The sequence below is a fragment of the Callithrix jacchus genome, chromosome 8 (assembly GCF_049354715.1).
Source record: "Callithrix jacchus isolate 240 chromosome 8, calJac240_pri, whole genome shotgun sequence".
In the NCBI taxonomy this organism is placed as follows: Eukaryota; Metazoa; Chordata; class Mammalia; order Primates; family Cebidae; genus Callithrix; species Callithrix jacchus.
In genome coordinates this window covers 84672296-84688879 of record NC_133509.1, presented here as the reverse complement: position 1 = coordinate 84688879, position 16584 = coordinate 84672296, and the positions used below count along the sequence as shown (strand labels likewise).

The window sequence follows — 16584 nt, the reverse complement described above, 5'->3', positions numbered from 1 at the left end:
TATCTATATACTGGTGACTTCTTCTTACCTATTTTTTTAAAGACAGAGTCTTGCTCTGGAGTGCAGTAGCTCACTGCAACTTCCACCTCCTGGGTTCAAGCGATTCTCCTGCCTCAGCCTCCCAAGTAGCTGGGATTATAAGCTCGCACCACCACACCCAGCTAATTTTTGTATTTTTAGTAGAGATGGGATTTCACTATGTTGGCCAGACTGGTCTTGAACTCCTGAACTCAGGTGATCTGCCCTCCTTGGCCTCCCAAAGTGCTGGGATTACAGTGAGCTACCTCGCCCAGCCAGTGACTTCGTATTTGTATTTCCAGGCCATCACTTTTTTTTGAGCCCTCTGTATATATGTGTATGTGTCTATGCACTTTCATATAACCAGCTGCCTGGAACTAATGCACTTGGATACCCTAAATGCACTTCAGATATGACATGTTTAAAACTTGTCATCTGAACTCACAGAAAAAAAATTAAAAAGAAGTAAAAATAAATAAAACTTGTCATCTTACCGTCTTCTTGAACTTGAACTTACCATCTTCTCCCTGCCTTCTTTACTGTAAATTCCCATTATTTATTATCTTCTACTTCTCTACTTTCAAAAATTTATCATGGAATAAAAATTATACTTAATTCTCAAAATTATTTTAAGAGAGGACTATTTTAAAAGTTAACTCTTATATATTCATATAAACCATAAAGTATGCATTAAATACACACTCTATCTTTGCATACTCGTTAAAAGCACTCACAACATATTTCTTATTTCAGTCCTATTAGGAATTTTTGCTGTGGAATTTGAATGTTAAAGGACCCAATTATTAATAGAGCTGTTGCCCTAGGTATTCAGTGAAATTGGAAGAGTTAGATGAAATACCTTTTCAGGACAAACTGACTTGTATAAACTAAAAAAATTCATTCAGTTTAGCATAAAATAATGCTTCCTTGATAAAACTGAAAACAGAAAGCATCTTTGGAAGCTGTATAGCACAGTTTATTTATTTATTTAGAGACAGGTTCTTACTCTGTTGCCCAGGCTGGAGTACAGTGGCATAATCTCAGCTCATTGCAACCTCCACCTCATGGGTTCAAGCAATTCTTCTGCCTCAGGAGCTGAGACTGCATGTGTGCACCACCACATCTGGCTGATTTTTGTATTTTTTTAGTAGAGACAGTTTCACCATGTTGACCAGGCTGGTCTGTTGGCCATAAGGTACTGTGCCTGGACTGTATGGCACACTTAAAAAAAGATTTGAAGTTGGAACTTAAGGCTTTGGGCCAATTAATAGTGTGTGTGTGTGTGTGTGTGTGTGTGTGTGTGTTTGTTTGTTTGAGACGGAGTCTTGCTGTTTCACCCAGGCTGGGGACCAGTGGCGCCGCTTGGCTCACTGCAACCCCCGCCTCCTGGGTTCAAGCACTCTTCCTGCCTCAGCCTCCTGAGTAGCTGGGACTACAGGTGCATGCCACCACACCTGCATAATTTTTGTATTTGTAGTAGAGATGGGGTTTCACCATGTTGGCCAGGCTGGTCTCAAACTCATGATCTTAGGTGATCTGCCCGTCTCAGCCTCTCAAAGTGCTGGGATTACAGGCATGAGCCATTGTGCCCAGCCAGTTAATAGTTATGTTACTTTGAGCAATTCACTTAATCTCTGAGATTGAGTTTGCTCATTTGCAAAATGGTTATCATCATATTTATCTCTTATAGTTATTAAGAAATTAAATGGTAATATATATAAAGCATAAGCACAATTTTGACATGTGTTTAATACTCAAATGTAGGTCCTGTTATTATTAGAGGACTCCTTACACTTTAAATACTTGCTGCAAAAATTTGCAAATGCACTTTATTAGCCATTTTAGTATAGATGAGCAAAACAGTTGATCTTGTAGACTAATTTTGAAGTTTCATATTGGTTCCAGTTCAAGCACTATATAAAATATCCAGAGTAGTTCTTATCACTAAATTAATTAGTTTAATGTTGTCTTAGTCCATTCAGGCTGCTCTAATAAAACATCATAAACTGGATAGCTTATAAATGATAGAATTTATTTCTCACAGTTGGAGGTTGGAAAGTTCCATATCAAGAGGCTAACAGATTTGGTGTCTAGTGAGGGTTTGCTCTTCTGGTTCATAGATGGTGCTTTCTTGCTGTATCCTCTCATGGTGTATGGCACAAATAAGCTCCCTTAGGCCTCTTTTATAAGAGCACTGATCCCATTCACAAGGGCTCTGCCCTTGTGTCCTAATCACCTTCTAAAGGCCCCCACCTCTTAATACTGTTGGATTGAGGATCAGGTTTCAATATATGACTTTAGAGGAAACACAAGCATTCAGATCATAGCAAATGTGAAAATGAATTAATCTTTAGGAAAATTGTTAGCACTTTTTGTGTTTCCTAGTAAGTAGTTTGGTTACTGAGTAATAAGTCTATTGAACAGATTATAATTTAACAAAATGTAAGAATTATGTGAGTATTTATGAAGACTTTTTTAAAGCGGCAGGTCAGATTCTTTCTCACATTATATATTGGTGTGGTTGGTATTTTTCTTATGGGGAGAAACACCACTAAGTCAACTATATAGACATCTAAAAGTACCATGAGTTAAATTTAATATAAATTTTAGAAAAACATTTATTCTACAGTAGTTTCCAAAACTGGGGTGTACCTATCCCAAAGCTATACACTAAGGTTTTTTCAGGGCATATAAAGGCGGAGAGAGCTTTAAGGGACTCTGTTTTTAGTCTTCAGAGACCTTGTTTATGTTTTTGCATTGTCTTTTCCAGCTTCTTTTACTTGTTACCCTTTGCTGTGTATATTTCCCATTATGCCTTGATCCAATATGTAAAAACCTCTAGGGCACCAAACAGGAAATAAAAAAAGGTATCACTCTTACGGGAGAGTCTACTGAGTACAAAGCGAAAGAGTTCACAAAAGAAGTTTATGGAGGTTGATAGAAACAATTATTGGTAGCCAAAATGTTATATCTGTCTATATTATGTCGTATCTATTTGTCTAATAATTAAGAAGTGATATGGTTATCACAAGGGTTTATATTAACCTTATTGTAAGTACTTCATCATCATTTGGGATAAAGAAGAGGGGAAGCTTGTTCTCATACCTTGATGTAATATATTAGAAGCAGCTGTAGTTTCTTCCAGAAGCGATGGTCTCTTCCTTGAGACCATGACATTAATATGTTCATTTGAATTTAAGAATAAAGTTTGACTTCTGACAAACTAAGTCTGATGTTGCTGTTTATTTTTACAGTGAAGATTGGCTTTGCTTTTGTTTGTTTTCAGTTAGAATAGTTGGGTTCACGAGTAGAAGTCTTTGTTAATTAAGTTGTATGACAGATATTTTTCATAAATGAGCTAAATCTGAAGTTTATTCAATTATTGTTTGGTAGAATACATTGAAATCACATTTATAGTATACATCATTCCCTGAAATGCAACTTCCGTAACTATTTAAATTTACAACATTTAAAAATTGTTCAAGAGGGTACATAGCTTTTCAGAATTCCTTCAGGGTATATGGAAGCCAAAACATAAGCTCTAGAATATTATTGTGAAAGTTATTTTAGCCATATAAAAGAAAATAAGTGTATATGTTTCTCTAATAACTTAAAGGAGGAAAGGGAAACAAGAACAACTTGATAGCACTAAAGTTTCAATATAGAACATGCATTCTGTTGTAGTTTTGATAAGTCTGTATCTCAAATTTTTAATAGCTGTTTTTGTTAGGCACTGCTGTTGTATATCCTTGATGTCAGAGACATACATACTATGATATCTTTTTGCTTTGCAGTCCATAGCCGATGGTTTTAAAGAAGCAGTTCGTTATGTCCTTCCGCGTCTTATGCTGGTGCCAGTGTATCACTGTTGGCACTATTTTGAATTACTAAAGGTAAGATTTTATAACATAGAATCTTAAAGTACTTACCTAATAGAAAAGAGTTTACTTTTTTTTTTTTTTTTTTTGGTGGGGGGAGGAAGGCAGGAAGGAAGGGAGAAGGACGGTAGGGAGGAAGGAAGGGATGAAGGAAGGAAGGAAGGGAGGAAGCGGGGAGGGAGGGAGGGAGGGAGGGAGGGAGGGAGGGAGGGAAGGGAAGAAAGGAAATCAAGCATTGAAAGAGACATTGCCGACCTGGATCTAGCGGTTTACAAGTTGATTTCTTTTTTTTTGAGAGAAGGAAAGAAAAAAAAGTAAGTAAAGGAGAGGAAGAAAGAGGAGAGAAAGAGGGAGAGTAAATGGAAATATTGCTTTATTTTGAAAAAAATTGGGTATTAATAATGGCCAATCAATGTTTCATTTAAACTAATGGGTAGGTGTGATGTGGTATTGACAAGAATGTATATTTTGTGTATTTGAAGTGGGGAGCTCTATAAATATTTATTAAGTTTACTTGTTCTGGATCTGAGTTCGAGTCCTTGATATCCTTATTAATTTTCTGTCTCATTGAATCTAAGTCTCCTATCTGGGTGTTAGGATCCTTAGCTCTTGTTGTTGCATTGATCCTTTTACCACTATACCTTTGTTGCTTTAAAATCTATTTTATCCGATACAAGAATTGCTACTCCTGCTTTTTATTTATTTATTATTTATTTTTGCTCTCCATTTGGTTGGTAAATCTTTCTCCATCCCTTTGTTTTGAGTCTTTGTGTATCCTTGCATGTGAAACAGGTCTGGATGTAACATGCCGTTGGGTTTTGGCTGTGTTTTTTGATTGGGAATTCAGTCAATTTAAATTTAGGGTTACTGCCATTTGATGTTGACTGGCTGTTTTATCCATTCGTTGGTGTAAATTCTTCTTTATGTTGGTGCTCTTTACTTTTTGGTGTATTTTTAGAAAGGCTAATACTGGTTGTTTCTTTCTGTGTGTAATGCTTCTTTCAGAAGCTCTTGTAAAGCAGGCCTGGTGGTAATAAAATTGCTGAGTTCTTGCTTGTTCATAAAAGATTTTATTTTTCCTTCAGTTGTGAAGCTTAGTTTGGCTGGATATGAAATTCTGGGCTGAAGGTTCTGTTCTTTGAGGATGTTGAATATTGGCCCCCACTCTCTTCTGGCCTGTAGAGTTTCTGCCGAGAGATCTGCTGTAAGTCTGATAGGCTTGCCTTTGTGGGTTATCTGACCTTTCTCTCTGGCTGCCCTTAGTATCCTCTCCTTCGTTTCAACCCTGGTGAATCTAACGATTATGTGCCTTGGGGTTGCTCTTCTTGAGGAATATCTCTGTGGTGTTCTCTGTATTACCTGGGGTTGAATGTTGACCTGCTTTGCTAGTTTAGGAAAATTTTCCTGAATAATATCCTGAAGGGTATTTTCCAGCTTGGATTCATTCTCTCCGTCGCATTCAGGTACACCTATCAAACGTAAATTTGGTCTTTTCACATAGTCCCACATTTCTTGGAGACTTTGCTCATTCCTTTTTATCCTTTTTTCTCTAATCTTTTCTTCACGTTTTATTTCATTAAGTTGGACTTTGACCTCTGATATCCCTTCTTCTGCTTGAACAATTCGAGTGTTTAAACCTGTGCATACTTCTCGGAGTTCCTGTATTGTATTCTTCAGTTCCATTAATTCACTCATACTCCTCTCTAAGTTGTCTATTCGCAATAGGATTTCATCAAACCTTTTTTCAAAGTTCCTAGTTTCTTTACGTTGGGCTACAACATGTTCTTTTAACTCACCGAAGTTTGTTATTATCCATTCCTTGAAGAGTGATTCTGTCATCAGGATGCGCTCGTTCTCCATCAAGCCTTGTTCCATTGTTGATGTGGAACTGTGATCATCTTTAGAGGGAGAGGCGTTCTGACTTTGAGTATTCTCAGCTTTCTTACGCTGGTTTCTTCCTGTCATTGTAAATTTATCCTCCTGTCGTCTTTGAAATTACCAACTTTCAGATTAGGTCTCTTGAGTGGACGTCCAGGTTGTTAGTTCCCAGGGCCAGAGCAGCGGCGTTAAAACTGATGGTGCTTTTCTGCCCAGGATTCTCCTGTCGGGCTTCCTTCTTGTTTCCGTAGTAGGCGACTCTGCCTTCCCGGGGCTCCAAACCTCGGTCAGAAGGGGAACCGGTCTTGTTTACTCTGCGCCGAGTGCTAACGCGCCTAGTTGCCGGAGGAACCGCTGCGCCGAACCCGAGAGTCGCGCTGGCGACTCGTGTGTTTCCACCACTGCGGGATCTTCTGCTCCGTGAGCGACCAGAATTTGTCTGAAAGTGTGGCGTCCTCTAGTTCTCCGCACCTTCCCTGAGAGCTGCAATCCTGGGATGTTAGCGATCGGCCATCTTGGATCGTTCTCTCGAGTTTACTTTTTAAGATTATTTTTGGAGACACACAGTACCAGTCTTTTAATTCTTACTTTATATAAGTAATTAATAACCTTTATATATAACATTGCTCTTAATTCCTATCTTGTTTATCTTACAAAGGAAATAACTTTTGAAGTTAATATTTTTTTCTGTGCAGTATTGTATTCTTCCTCTCTTAGCTGGGACCCAAGCAACACATTTAAAATATATGTATAACTTTAAAAAAAAAAAAAGATTCTGTGCTCTATTTTAATTAGCCAAACACAAGTCCTGGTCTCATTGGCTAAGTAGATTTTTTTTTTTGGACACAGAGTTTCGCTCTGTTGCCAGGCACCAGGCTGGAGTGCAGTGGCACAATTTTGGCTCACTGCAATCTCCACCTCCTGGGGTCAAGCAGTTCTCCTGCCTCAGCCTCCCAAGTAGCTGGGACTACAGGTGTGCGCCACCACGCCCAGCTAATTTTTGTATTTTGGTAGAGATGGTATTTCATTATGTTGGCCAGGATGGTCTTGATCTCTTGACCTCGTGATCTGCCCACCTTGGCCTCCCAAAGTGCTGGGATTACAAGCGGGAGTCACTGCGCCCAGCCTGACCTGATTTTAAATGCAGACCTAGTAGTAGGGATTTTAAGAAACCAATCATTCAGATAGGGGAAAAAAATTCTTTTCAATTTTATGGTCAAACCAGCATTTTTAAATGTTGGCAAATATTAGAGGGCAACCGTAAGACTAATGATATGACTTCTAATAAGACATGAACATTATTTTTAAAAATTCAGGCATCCAAATATACATCTGGGGCTGCTTATATGTTCATATGAAGCCTGTATATCTTTTGATGAATTCTTTATGGATCCATTAATATCCATGGAGACAAACACAATCAAATTGCTCATCTATTTGTGCATAAAAGCTGGCTACCTCTAGCATCAAATGCTGTGAGTAGTAGCACTCCATAAAAAAGAACATGAAAAAGAGATAAGTATTTATTAGAAATCATCATATGTATTCCTTGCCTAAATGCCTACAAGATGTACATAGAATTATTCTGGCTTTTATTTATTTATTTTTAATTGTACTTTGGGCTCTGGGATACATGTACACATCCTGCTTCCTGCAGGATAGTTGTCTAAGTACATACATGCCACATCCTCCCCACCCCCTTTGCCTACATCAGGCATTTCTCCCGGTGTTATCCCTCCTCATCTGCCCTGCCCCCCACTGTCCCTTCCCTCCCCTCCCCTCCCTTCCCCTCTGCCTCCTCACCTAGCCCACTGAGTGTTATTCCCTTCCCTGTGCCCAAGTGTTCTCATTGTTCATCACCTGCCTATGAGTGAAAACATGCGGTGTTTGATTTTCTGCTCGTGTCAGTTTGCTGAGCATAAAGGTTTCTAGATTCATCTGTGTCTCTACAAAGGACATGAACTCATCGTTTTTTATGCCTGCATAGTATTCCATGGTGTATATGTGCCACATTTTTTTTTGTCCAGCCTATCATCGACAGGCATTTGGGTTGGTTCCAGCTCTTTGCTATTGTAAACAGTGCCGCAATGAACATATCTGTGCATGTGTCTTTATAATAGAATGATTTATAACCCTTTGGGTTTATACCCAGTAATGGGATTGCTGGGTCAACTGGGATTTCTATTTCTAGATCCTTAAGGAATCACCACACTGTCTTCCACAATGGTTGAACTAATTTACACTCCCACCAACAATGTAAAAGTGTTCCCTTTTCTCCACATCCTCTCCAGTATTTGTTGTCTCCAGATTTTTTAATTATCACCATTCTAACTGGCATGAAATGGTATCTCAATGTGGTTTTGATTTGCATTTCTCTAATGACCGGTGATGATGAGCATTTTTTCATGTTTATTGATTGCATATTTGTCTTCTTTTGAAAAGTGTTTGTTCATATCCTTTGCCCACTTTTGAATGGGTTTGTTTTTTTCTTGTAAATCTGTTTTAGTTCTTTATAGATGCTGGATATTAGCCCTTTGTCAGATGGGGAGATTGCAAAAGCTTTTTCTCATTCTGTTGGTTGCTGGTTCACTCTGATGATTGTTTCTTTTGCTGTGCAGAAGCTCTTAAGTTTAATTAGATCCCATTTGTCTATTTCAGCTTTTGTTGCCATTGCTTTTGGTGTTTTAGTCATGAAGTCCTTGCCTGTGCCTATGTCCTGAATGTTGTTGCCTAGGTTTTCTTCTAGGGTTTTTATGGTGTTAGTTCTTATGTTTCAATTTCTAATCCATCTGGAGTTAATTTTTGTGTAAGGTATAAGGAAGGGATCCAGTTTCAGCTTCCTGCATATGGCTAGCCAGTTTTCCCAATTGCTTGTTTTCGTCAGGTCTGTCAAAGATGATATGGTTGTAGATGTGGCATTGCTTCCAAGGCCTCTGTTCTGTTCCATTGGTCTATATCTCTGTTTTGGTACCAGTACCATGCTGTTTTGATTACTCTAGCCTTGTAGTATAGTCTGAAGCCAGGTAGCATGATGCCTCCAGCTTTGTTCTTTTTGCTTAGAATTGTCTTGGTTATGTGGGCTCTCTTTTGGTTCCATATGAAGTTTAAAGTGGTTTTTTTCCAGATCGGTGAAGAAGATCAATGGTAGCTTGATGGTGATAGCATTGAATCTATAAATTACTTTGGGCAGTGTGGCCATTTTCACAATATTGATTATTCCTAACCATGAGCATGGAATATTTTTCCATCTGTTTGTGTGCTCTCTTATTTCCTTGATCAGTGGTTTATAGTTCTCCTTGAAGAAATCTTTTACATCCTTTGTTAGTTGTATTCCTAGGTATTTTATTCTCTTTGTAGCAGTTGTAAATGGGAGTTTGCTCATGATCTGGGTCTCTATCTGTTGTTGGTATATAGAAATGCTTGTGATTTCTGCACATTGATTTTGTATCCTGAGGCTTGCTGAAGTTGCTTATCAGCTTGAGGTTTTGGGTTGGGATGATGGGGTCTTCTAAATATATGATTATGTTGTCTGCAAATAGGGACAATTTGACTTCTTCTTTTCCTAATTGTATACCCTTTATTTTTATTTCTTGCCTAATTTCTCTGGCTAGAACTTCCAATACTATATTGAATAGGAGTGATCAGAGAGCGCATCCTTGTCTGGTGCCAGTTTTTAAATGGAATGCTTCTAATTTTTGCCCGTTCAGTATGATGTGGGGTTGTCGTAAATAGCTTTATTATTTTGAGATATGTTTCATCAATACCTAGTTTATTGAGAGTTTTTAGCATAAAGTGCTGTTGAATTTTGTCGAAGGGCTTCTCTGAATCTATTGAGATTATCTCTGGCTTTTATATTAATGTTACTGTCATGGATTAGATGGGAGAAGTCTTAAGCATCTAAACCAATGGTGTATCCTAAAGGAGAGGTACAAAATAATCAGGCAGAAAGATAACTTTGCTTCTAAAGAACAGTAAAAAAGTTGGAAGCTGGAAAAATAATGTTGGAAGCTGGGCATGGTGGCACAAGCCTATAGTCCCACCTACTTTGGAGGCTGAGATGGGAGGATCACATGAGGCCAGGAGTTCAAGGCCAGCCAGAGCAACATACCAAAACCCTGTCTCTTAAAGGAAAACAAAATTCACAAAGAACATTTTACTGAGCAAGATATATAGGAATTATAGTTTAAAAGGGGCCGTAATCTGAAAGTAGGCAGTTCTTAGATGTTAGCTAGAGTCAGTGAAAATCAAGAGCAGTGATAGAGAGAAATGAATGGATCAGCACCAGAAAATCTCCCATCTTTCACATGCTTACTTTGGTATCACTCCTACCTTTGAAAAATCAAGGGTAATTGTTTAGGGAATTAGAAGTCGGAAAATAAACACTCATTGATGAGTTCTCATGCTTGTCTAAAGGCAACAGATACTCTTATTACTAAATAATAGCAATTTGGGGCTTCGAAGTATGAATAAAGAGGGCCAGAGGTAGCTCAGACCTGTAAATCCAGCACTTTGGGAGTCCAAGGTGGGGCGAATCACTTGAGACTAGGAGTTCAAGACCCATCTGGCCAACTTGGTCAAACCATGTTTTTAGTCTTTACTAAAAATACAAAAATTAGCCAGGCGTGGTGGTGCATGCCTATAATGCCAGCTACTCAGGAGGCTGAGGCAGGAGAATCGCTTGAACTTGGGAGATGGAGGTTGTAGTTAGCCGAGATCATGCCACTGCACTCCAGCGTGGGCAACAGAGTAAGCCTCCATCTCAAAAAAAAGAATGAATAAATAGAAACCAACCATGTCTGATCAGTGAAACAGTAACCCTTAGAATTAATATGGAATATATTCAGTTTTAATTAATGCACAGCAACAACAAGAACAAATAGAAATGTGGAATGGGAAGACAAGCCTTAGAAGAGTTGAAATGGCAAGAGATTTGAATCATTTCACAAAACAGGATATCCAAAATGGCGGTAAATGTATATTCAAAATCATCAGTAGTCAAGGAAATACAAATTAAAACCATAGGATACCATTACACACACGCCAGATAATAGAAATTTAAAAGTTCAAAAATATTCATAAACAGTAGCATGAACTATTTGCATCCTGGTAGGAATGTAAACTGTACAACCCACTTAGGAAAACTTTTGAACCTGGGAGGCGGAAGTTGCAGTGAGCTGAGATTGCGCCATTGCACTCCAGCTTGGGCGACAGAGTGAGACTTCATCTCAAAAAAAAAAAACAAAAAAATGCATACTGTATGACGGTTCCATCTTTGAATATATACTCTAAAGAAACAAAATGCATGCACATGTATACCAAGAGAAATGTACAACAATGTCTATAGCAGGTGTCAGTAATAGCAAAGCCTGTTTGCCAACCAAAAAAGAATAAATGGTTGTTCATTCAGATAATGAAACAAAATTAAACTAGAACAACACACAACATCAATGAAGTTTACAAATAAATTTTGAGAGATGATACTATTTCATTGAGGTATTTTTTATACCATACTTTATTTTTTCATTCATCTGTTGTAGACCATTGGCTTTTTTTTGTGCCTTTTGGTTACTATAAATAATGCTTCTGTGAATGTGGGTGTACAATTATGTCTTTGGGATCCTGCTTTGAATTTTTTTTTTTTTTTGAGACAGAGCCTCACTCTGTTGCCCAGGCTAGAGTGCAGTAATGTGATCTCAGCTCACTGCAACCCCTGCCTCCCAGGTTCAAGTGATTCTCCTGCCTCATTCTCCCAAGTAGCTGGGATTACAGGCTTACACCACCACACCTCACTAATTTTTTGTATTTTTTAATAGAGATGGGGTCTCATCATGTTGGTCATGCTGGTCTTAAACTCCTGACCTTATGATCCACTCGCCTCAGCCTCCTAAAGTGCTAGGATTATAGGCATGAGCTGCTGCGCCTGGCCTTGAATTCTTTTGTGTATATACCCAGAAGTTGCATGGGTGGATCATACAGCAATTTTATCTTTAATTATTTGAGGAACTACCATACTGTTTTTCAGAGTAACTGCACCATTTTACATTCCTACCAACAGTGCATGAGGTTCTTATTTTTCCACATCTTTGCCAAACCTTGTTACTTTCTTTCTTTCGTCTTTTTTTTTTTTTAATAATAGTAGTTATCCTAATGGATACAAGGTGGTATCTCATTGTGGTTTTGATTATAATTTTCCTGATGACAGTGATGTTGAGTATCTTTTATGTGCTTGTTAACTATTTGTGTAATTTCTATTGTATTGTGTTGTTTTGAGACATATGGTCATGGGTTTTGTTTGTTTGTTTGTTTGTTTGTTTTGGGGTTTTTTGGTTATTTCTTTTTAGAGATGGAGTCTCACTATGTTGCCCAAGGTGGTCTCAAACTTCTGGCCTCAAGCAATCCTCCTGCCTTAACCTTCCAAAGTGAAGAAATTACAGACATGAGCCCCTGCACCCAGCCTAGTCGTAGGTTTCAATGGATTGAATTTCCCACCAAATTACCAACTTCACTCTTACGAAAATCTAGATAATATATTACTAACAAAAAATAATTGATTATATGTCTTATTTCATACCTAGACTGAACTCCTAGTACAGTGAATTAGAGATAAATTCATAATTTATTAGAATTTCTCTTGCTGTGGTCACACATATCCATAGTAAATGTAGCATTTGGTAGGAGTTTCAAGAAAAGCAGGGTAAAAATTTCAGTAAAGTTTCATACAGAGTTAAGAAAAAACTTACATGTTTTAAACTTTTTAAATATCTTTGGAAAATGTAGCCCTGCACAGTGGCTCACACCTGTAATTTCAACACTTTGGGAGGCAAAGGTGGGAGGATAGCTTGAGCACAGTAGTTTGGTACCAGCCTAGGCAACATAGTGAGACCCTATGTCTACAAAAAAGTAAAAATAAAAAAATTAGCTGCATGTGGTGGCATTCCACTGTGGTTTTAGCTACTTGGGAGGGCTTAAGCCCAGGAGGTCAAGGCTGCAGTTAGCCCTGCCACTGTGCTTCGGCCTGGGTGCCAGAGTGAGGCCCTATCTCAAAAAATAAAAATAAAATGTCCAAATGGTGTTTACAGTTGCTTTTTTTCTTTTTTTCTGATTACTATGCTCATGGTAATTTATATGTGTATTGTGTTTATGTTTATAGAAAGAGGTTTGGGCCAGGTCTGGTGGCTCATGCCTGTAATCCCAGCACTTTGGGAGGCAGAGGCAGGATAGCTTGAGCCCAGGTGTTCAAGACCAGCCTGGGAGGCATAGTGAGACCCTGTCTCTACAGAAATTTTAAAAATTAGCTAGGTGTGGTGGCATTCACCTGTGGTCTCAGCTACCTGAGAAGTTGAGAGTGGAATAATATCATTAGAACCTGGGAGCTCAAGGCCACAGTGAGAGAGACCCTGTTTCCAAAAAGAAAAGAAAAGAAACAAAGAGGGTTGGTTTGAGAGGTCAGTAGGTTTATATAAAATTTCAGCTGTTTTTATTAAGTATATATAAAATTCATTTAGAGTTGGTATTTGTTGCTGCTTTCTGTATTACTAGAAAGTTGGGGGAAGAGTCAGACAATGCAGTTTTGATTTTTCTTTCTGTTTTTTCTTAGCAATTGAAAGCATGTAGTGAAGAACAAGAAGACAGAGAATGTTTGAACCAAGCTATTACCGCTCTCCTGAATCTCCAAGGTAGCATGGACCGAATTTACAAGCAGTATTCACCTAGACGCCGACCTGGGTATGTGAATGCCTCTGCTTACTTCACTGTCTCTGATACCTGGTTTTCTAAAGAAGTGGGATTTATAGTGATAGTTACATTCTTGAAAGTTGTGCTTGTCATATCTTTGTCTTTTCCTTTTTTTTTTTTTTTTTGAGAATGAGTTTCTGTTGCCCAGGCTAGAGTGTAGTGGTGCAATCTCAGCTCATTGCAACCTTCGCCTCCTGGGTTCAAATGATTCCTCTGCCTCTGCCTCCCAAGTAGCTGGGACTTCAGGTGCCTACCCCCACCCCATTTGCTAATTTTTGTATTTTTAGTAGAGACAGGGTTTCGCCATGTTGGCCAGGCTGGTCTTGAACTCCTGACCTCAAGTGATTACCCATCCTAGCCTCCCAAAGTGCTGGAATTGCAGGTGTGAGCCACTGCACCCAGCCTTTTTTCTTTTTTTTAAGAGACAGGGTCTCACTCTGTTGCTGGAGTGCAGTGATGTGATCTCAGCTCACAGCAGCCTTGACCTCCTGGGCTCAAGCAGTCCTCCTGCCTCAGTCCTCTAGAGTAGCTGGGACTCGAATAGCTGGGTGGCACATGCCACCACACCTGCCTGATTTTTGTATCTTTTTTTGAAACAGGGTTTTGCTCTGTTGCCCAGGCTGGTCTTGAACTCCTAGGCTCAGGGTATCTGCCTTCTTTGGCCTCCTGAAATGTTGGGATTGTGGATCGGGCCTGAGCCGCTACACCTGGCCAACCCAGCCTAGTCTTAAGATTAGCATTGTTATATTGTTATGGTAGACTTAATAAATGTTTAAAAATATAATCTATAAAATAAATTTAGGATTTTTTGTAATTTTAGTCCTTATAGAGCCGGTAGTACTTCTCTTTCATAATAATGAAATCGAGGGATATATTATTATTTGGTGGCAAAGTCATAACTAAATACTGTGTGTAAAGTCTGTTTGGTTATTTAATATTTTTCTCACTTGATTTGAGATAGTATATGCTTAAAACCATTTGGGTTGCCTAGCTCCTGAATAAATAAAATTAATTTTTGTTTGTTTGTTTGTTTGTTTAGAGATCCTGTTTGCCCTTTTTATGGTCACCAATTAAGAAGCAAACACCTGGCTATCAAAAAAATGAATGAAATTCAGAAAAATATTGATGGATGGGAAGGCAAAGATATTGGACAGTGTTGTAATGAATTCATTATGGAGGGACCATTGACAAGAATCGGTGCTAAACATGAACGTCATATTTTTCTATTTGATGGCTTAATGATCAGTTGTAAGCCTAATCATGGCCAGACTCGGCTTCCAGGTTATAGTAGTGCAGAATACAGGTTAAAAGAAAAATTTGTCATGAGGAAAATACAGATTTGTGACAAAGAAGATACTTGTGAGTACAAGCATGCTTTTGAGTTAGTATCCAAAGATGAGAACAGCATAATATTTGCCGCAAAGTCTGCTGAAGAAAAAAATAATTGGATGGCAGCCCTTATTTCTCTTCATTATCGTAGTACTCTAGATCGAATGTTAGATTCAGTATTATTGAAAGAAGAAAATGAACAACCACTGAGATTACCAAGTCCTGAAGTATATCGTTTTGTAGTAAAAGACTCTGAGGAAAACATTGTTTTTGAAGACAGTTTGCAAAGTAGGAGTGGAATCCCCATTATTAAAGGAGGAACTGTGGTGAAATTAATTGAAAGGCTGACATATCATATGTATGCAGGTATGTGAAACTCATTGCAAGTGCTGACCTAGGGCCTGGGACCCAAAAGTTTTTTAAGAATGCTCAAAAGTATTTGAGGCTTGGGGAAAAAATAGATTGCCTCCAAAATATAAGAATACTGCAAAAGATCGGGTGCGGTGGCTCACGTCTGCAATCCCAGCACTTTGGGAGGCCAAGATGGGTGGATCACAAGGTCAGGCATTCGAGACCAGCCTGAGCAACGTAGTGAAACCCTCTCTCTACTAAAAAAAATACAAAAAAATTAGCTGGATGTGGTGATATGCGCCTGTAATCCCAGCTACTCAGGAGGCTGAGGCAGGAGAAACACTTGAACAGAGAAGGCAGAGGTTGCAGTCAGCCGAGACCATGACAGTGCACTCCAGCCTGGGTGACAGAACAAGACTCCATCTCAAAAAAAAAAACAAAAACAAAAACTGCCGAAACAAAAGGAATAAATAAAAGAAAGAATTAAATCTCTAAAACTGTAATATTGTTAACTTCATTCATTTTGAATAAATATTCATATAATTTACATATTTATGAATTTCAAATTTGAAAACAATCCTCGTTTATTAAGAATATACCATGATATATATATTCTCTATGTCAATATTTTTCTGTATATGGCAGGGATACCATGGTATCCTGCCAGTATCATGATTGGCAGGAAAAGCCACTATCTTAGGAACCAAAGTAAAAAGAAAAAGGGAGGAAGGCCTCCAAATATGGTACTTTTGAGTTAATTAAACTGAAAACATTAAACATAAAACCTATTTTATGCTTTACCTTTTCAGATCCCAATTTTGTTCGTACTTTTCTTACCACATATCGTTCATTTTGTAAACCACAGGAATTGCTGAGCTTACTGATTGAACGGTAAGAAAAATATGTATTTTACTTGTATTGACATTTTGTGAAAAATTAACTGTATTTTATAAAGTGCCTAGTAACTAATAAATACTCAAGTAATTATTGAACATGCTTTATTTGGCATTAAATTGGCAGTATTACTCTTCCCTTCAAATAGAGTACTCCCTAAAAATCTGTTTATAACAGAGATCTTTCCAGCTCTTAGAAATATTTCAAGTAGTTATCAGACATAATAATTTAGAGGATAAAAGCACTGTATTTCAATGAATATTGTTCTGTACAATAAAATGATACTTTCTTAAAAGAGACTCTTCTACTTACCACTTAATTTTTTGGATTGTAGACTACTCTGCCTAATACTTTCTACTTTTAAAACAAACTTGTTATGAAACTTTTAAAACATGTACAAGAGCATAAAGAAGAATATAATAAACCCATTTATTGATCAACCACCTTCAATAATTATGAACTCACTGTTTCATCTGTTTCCTTACAAATTTAAACACTCCAT

The 16584-nt window shown here is 38.0% G+C and overlaps 1 protein-coding gene across 3 annotated transcripts in view; it reads left to right on the top strand.

Moving 5' to 3' along the window:
- Positions 1–16584, top strand: part of SOS2 (SOS Ras/Rho guanine nucleotide exchange factor 2) — a 130436-nt gene that overhangs the window by 72210 nt on the left and 41642 nt on the right. For all 3 annotated transcript variants that reach the window (XR_013521197.1, XM_035260451.3, XM_035260450.3), the window contains exons 8-11: positions 3813–3911; positions 13372–13499; positions 14548–15203; positions 15998–16079. Coding sequence is in view for 2 of the 3 variants with exons in the window: in XM_035260451.3 (XP_035116342.1) it covers positions 3813–3911; positions 13372–13499; positions 14548–15203; positions 15998–16079 (965 nt within the window). In the remaining variant the exon portion in view is untranslated. The remainder of the gene's footprint in view (positions 1–3812; positions 3912–13371; positions 13500–14547; positions 15204–15997; positions 16080–16584) is intronic.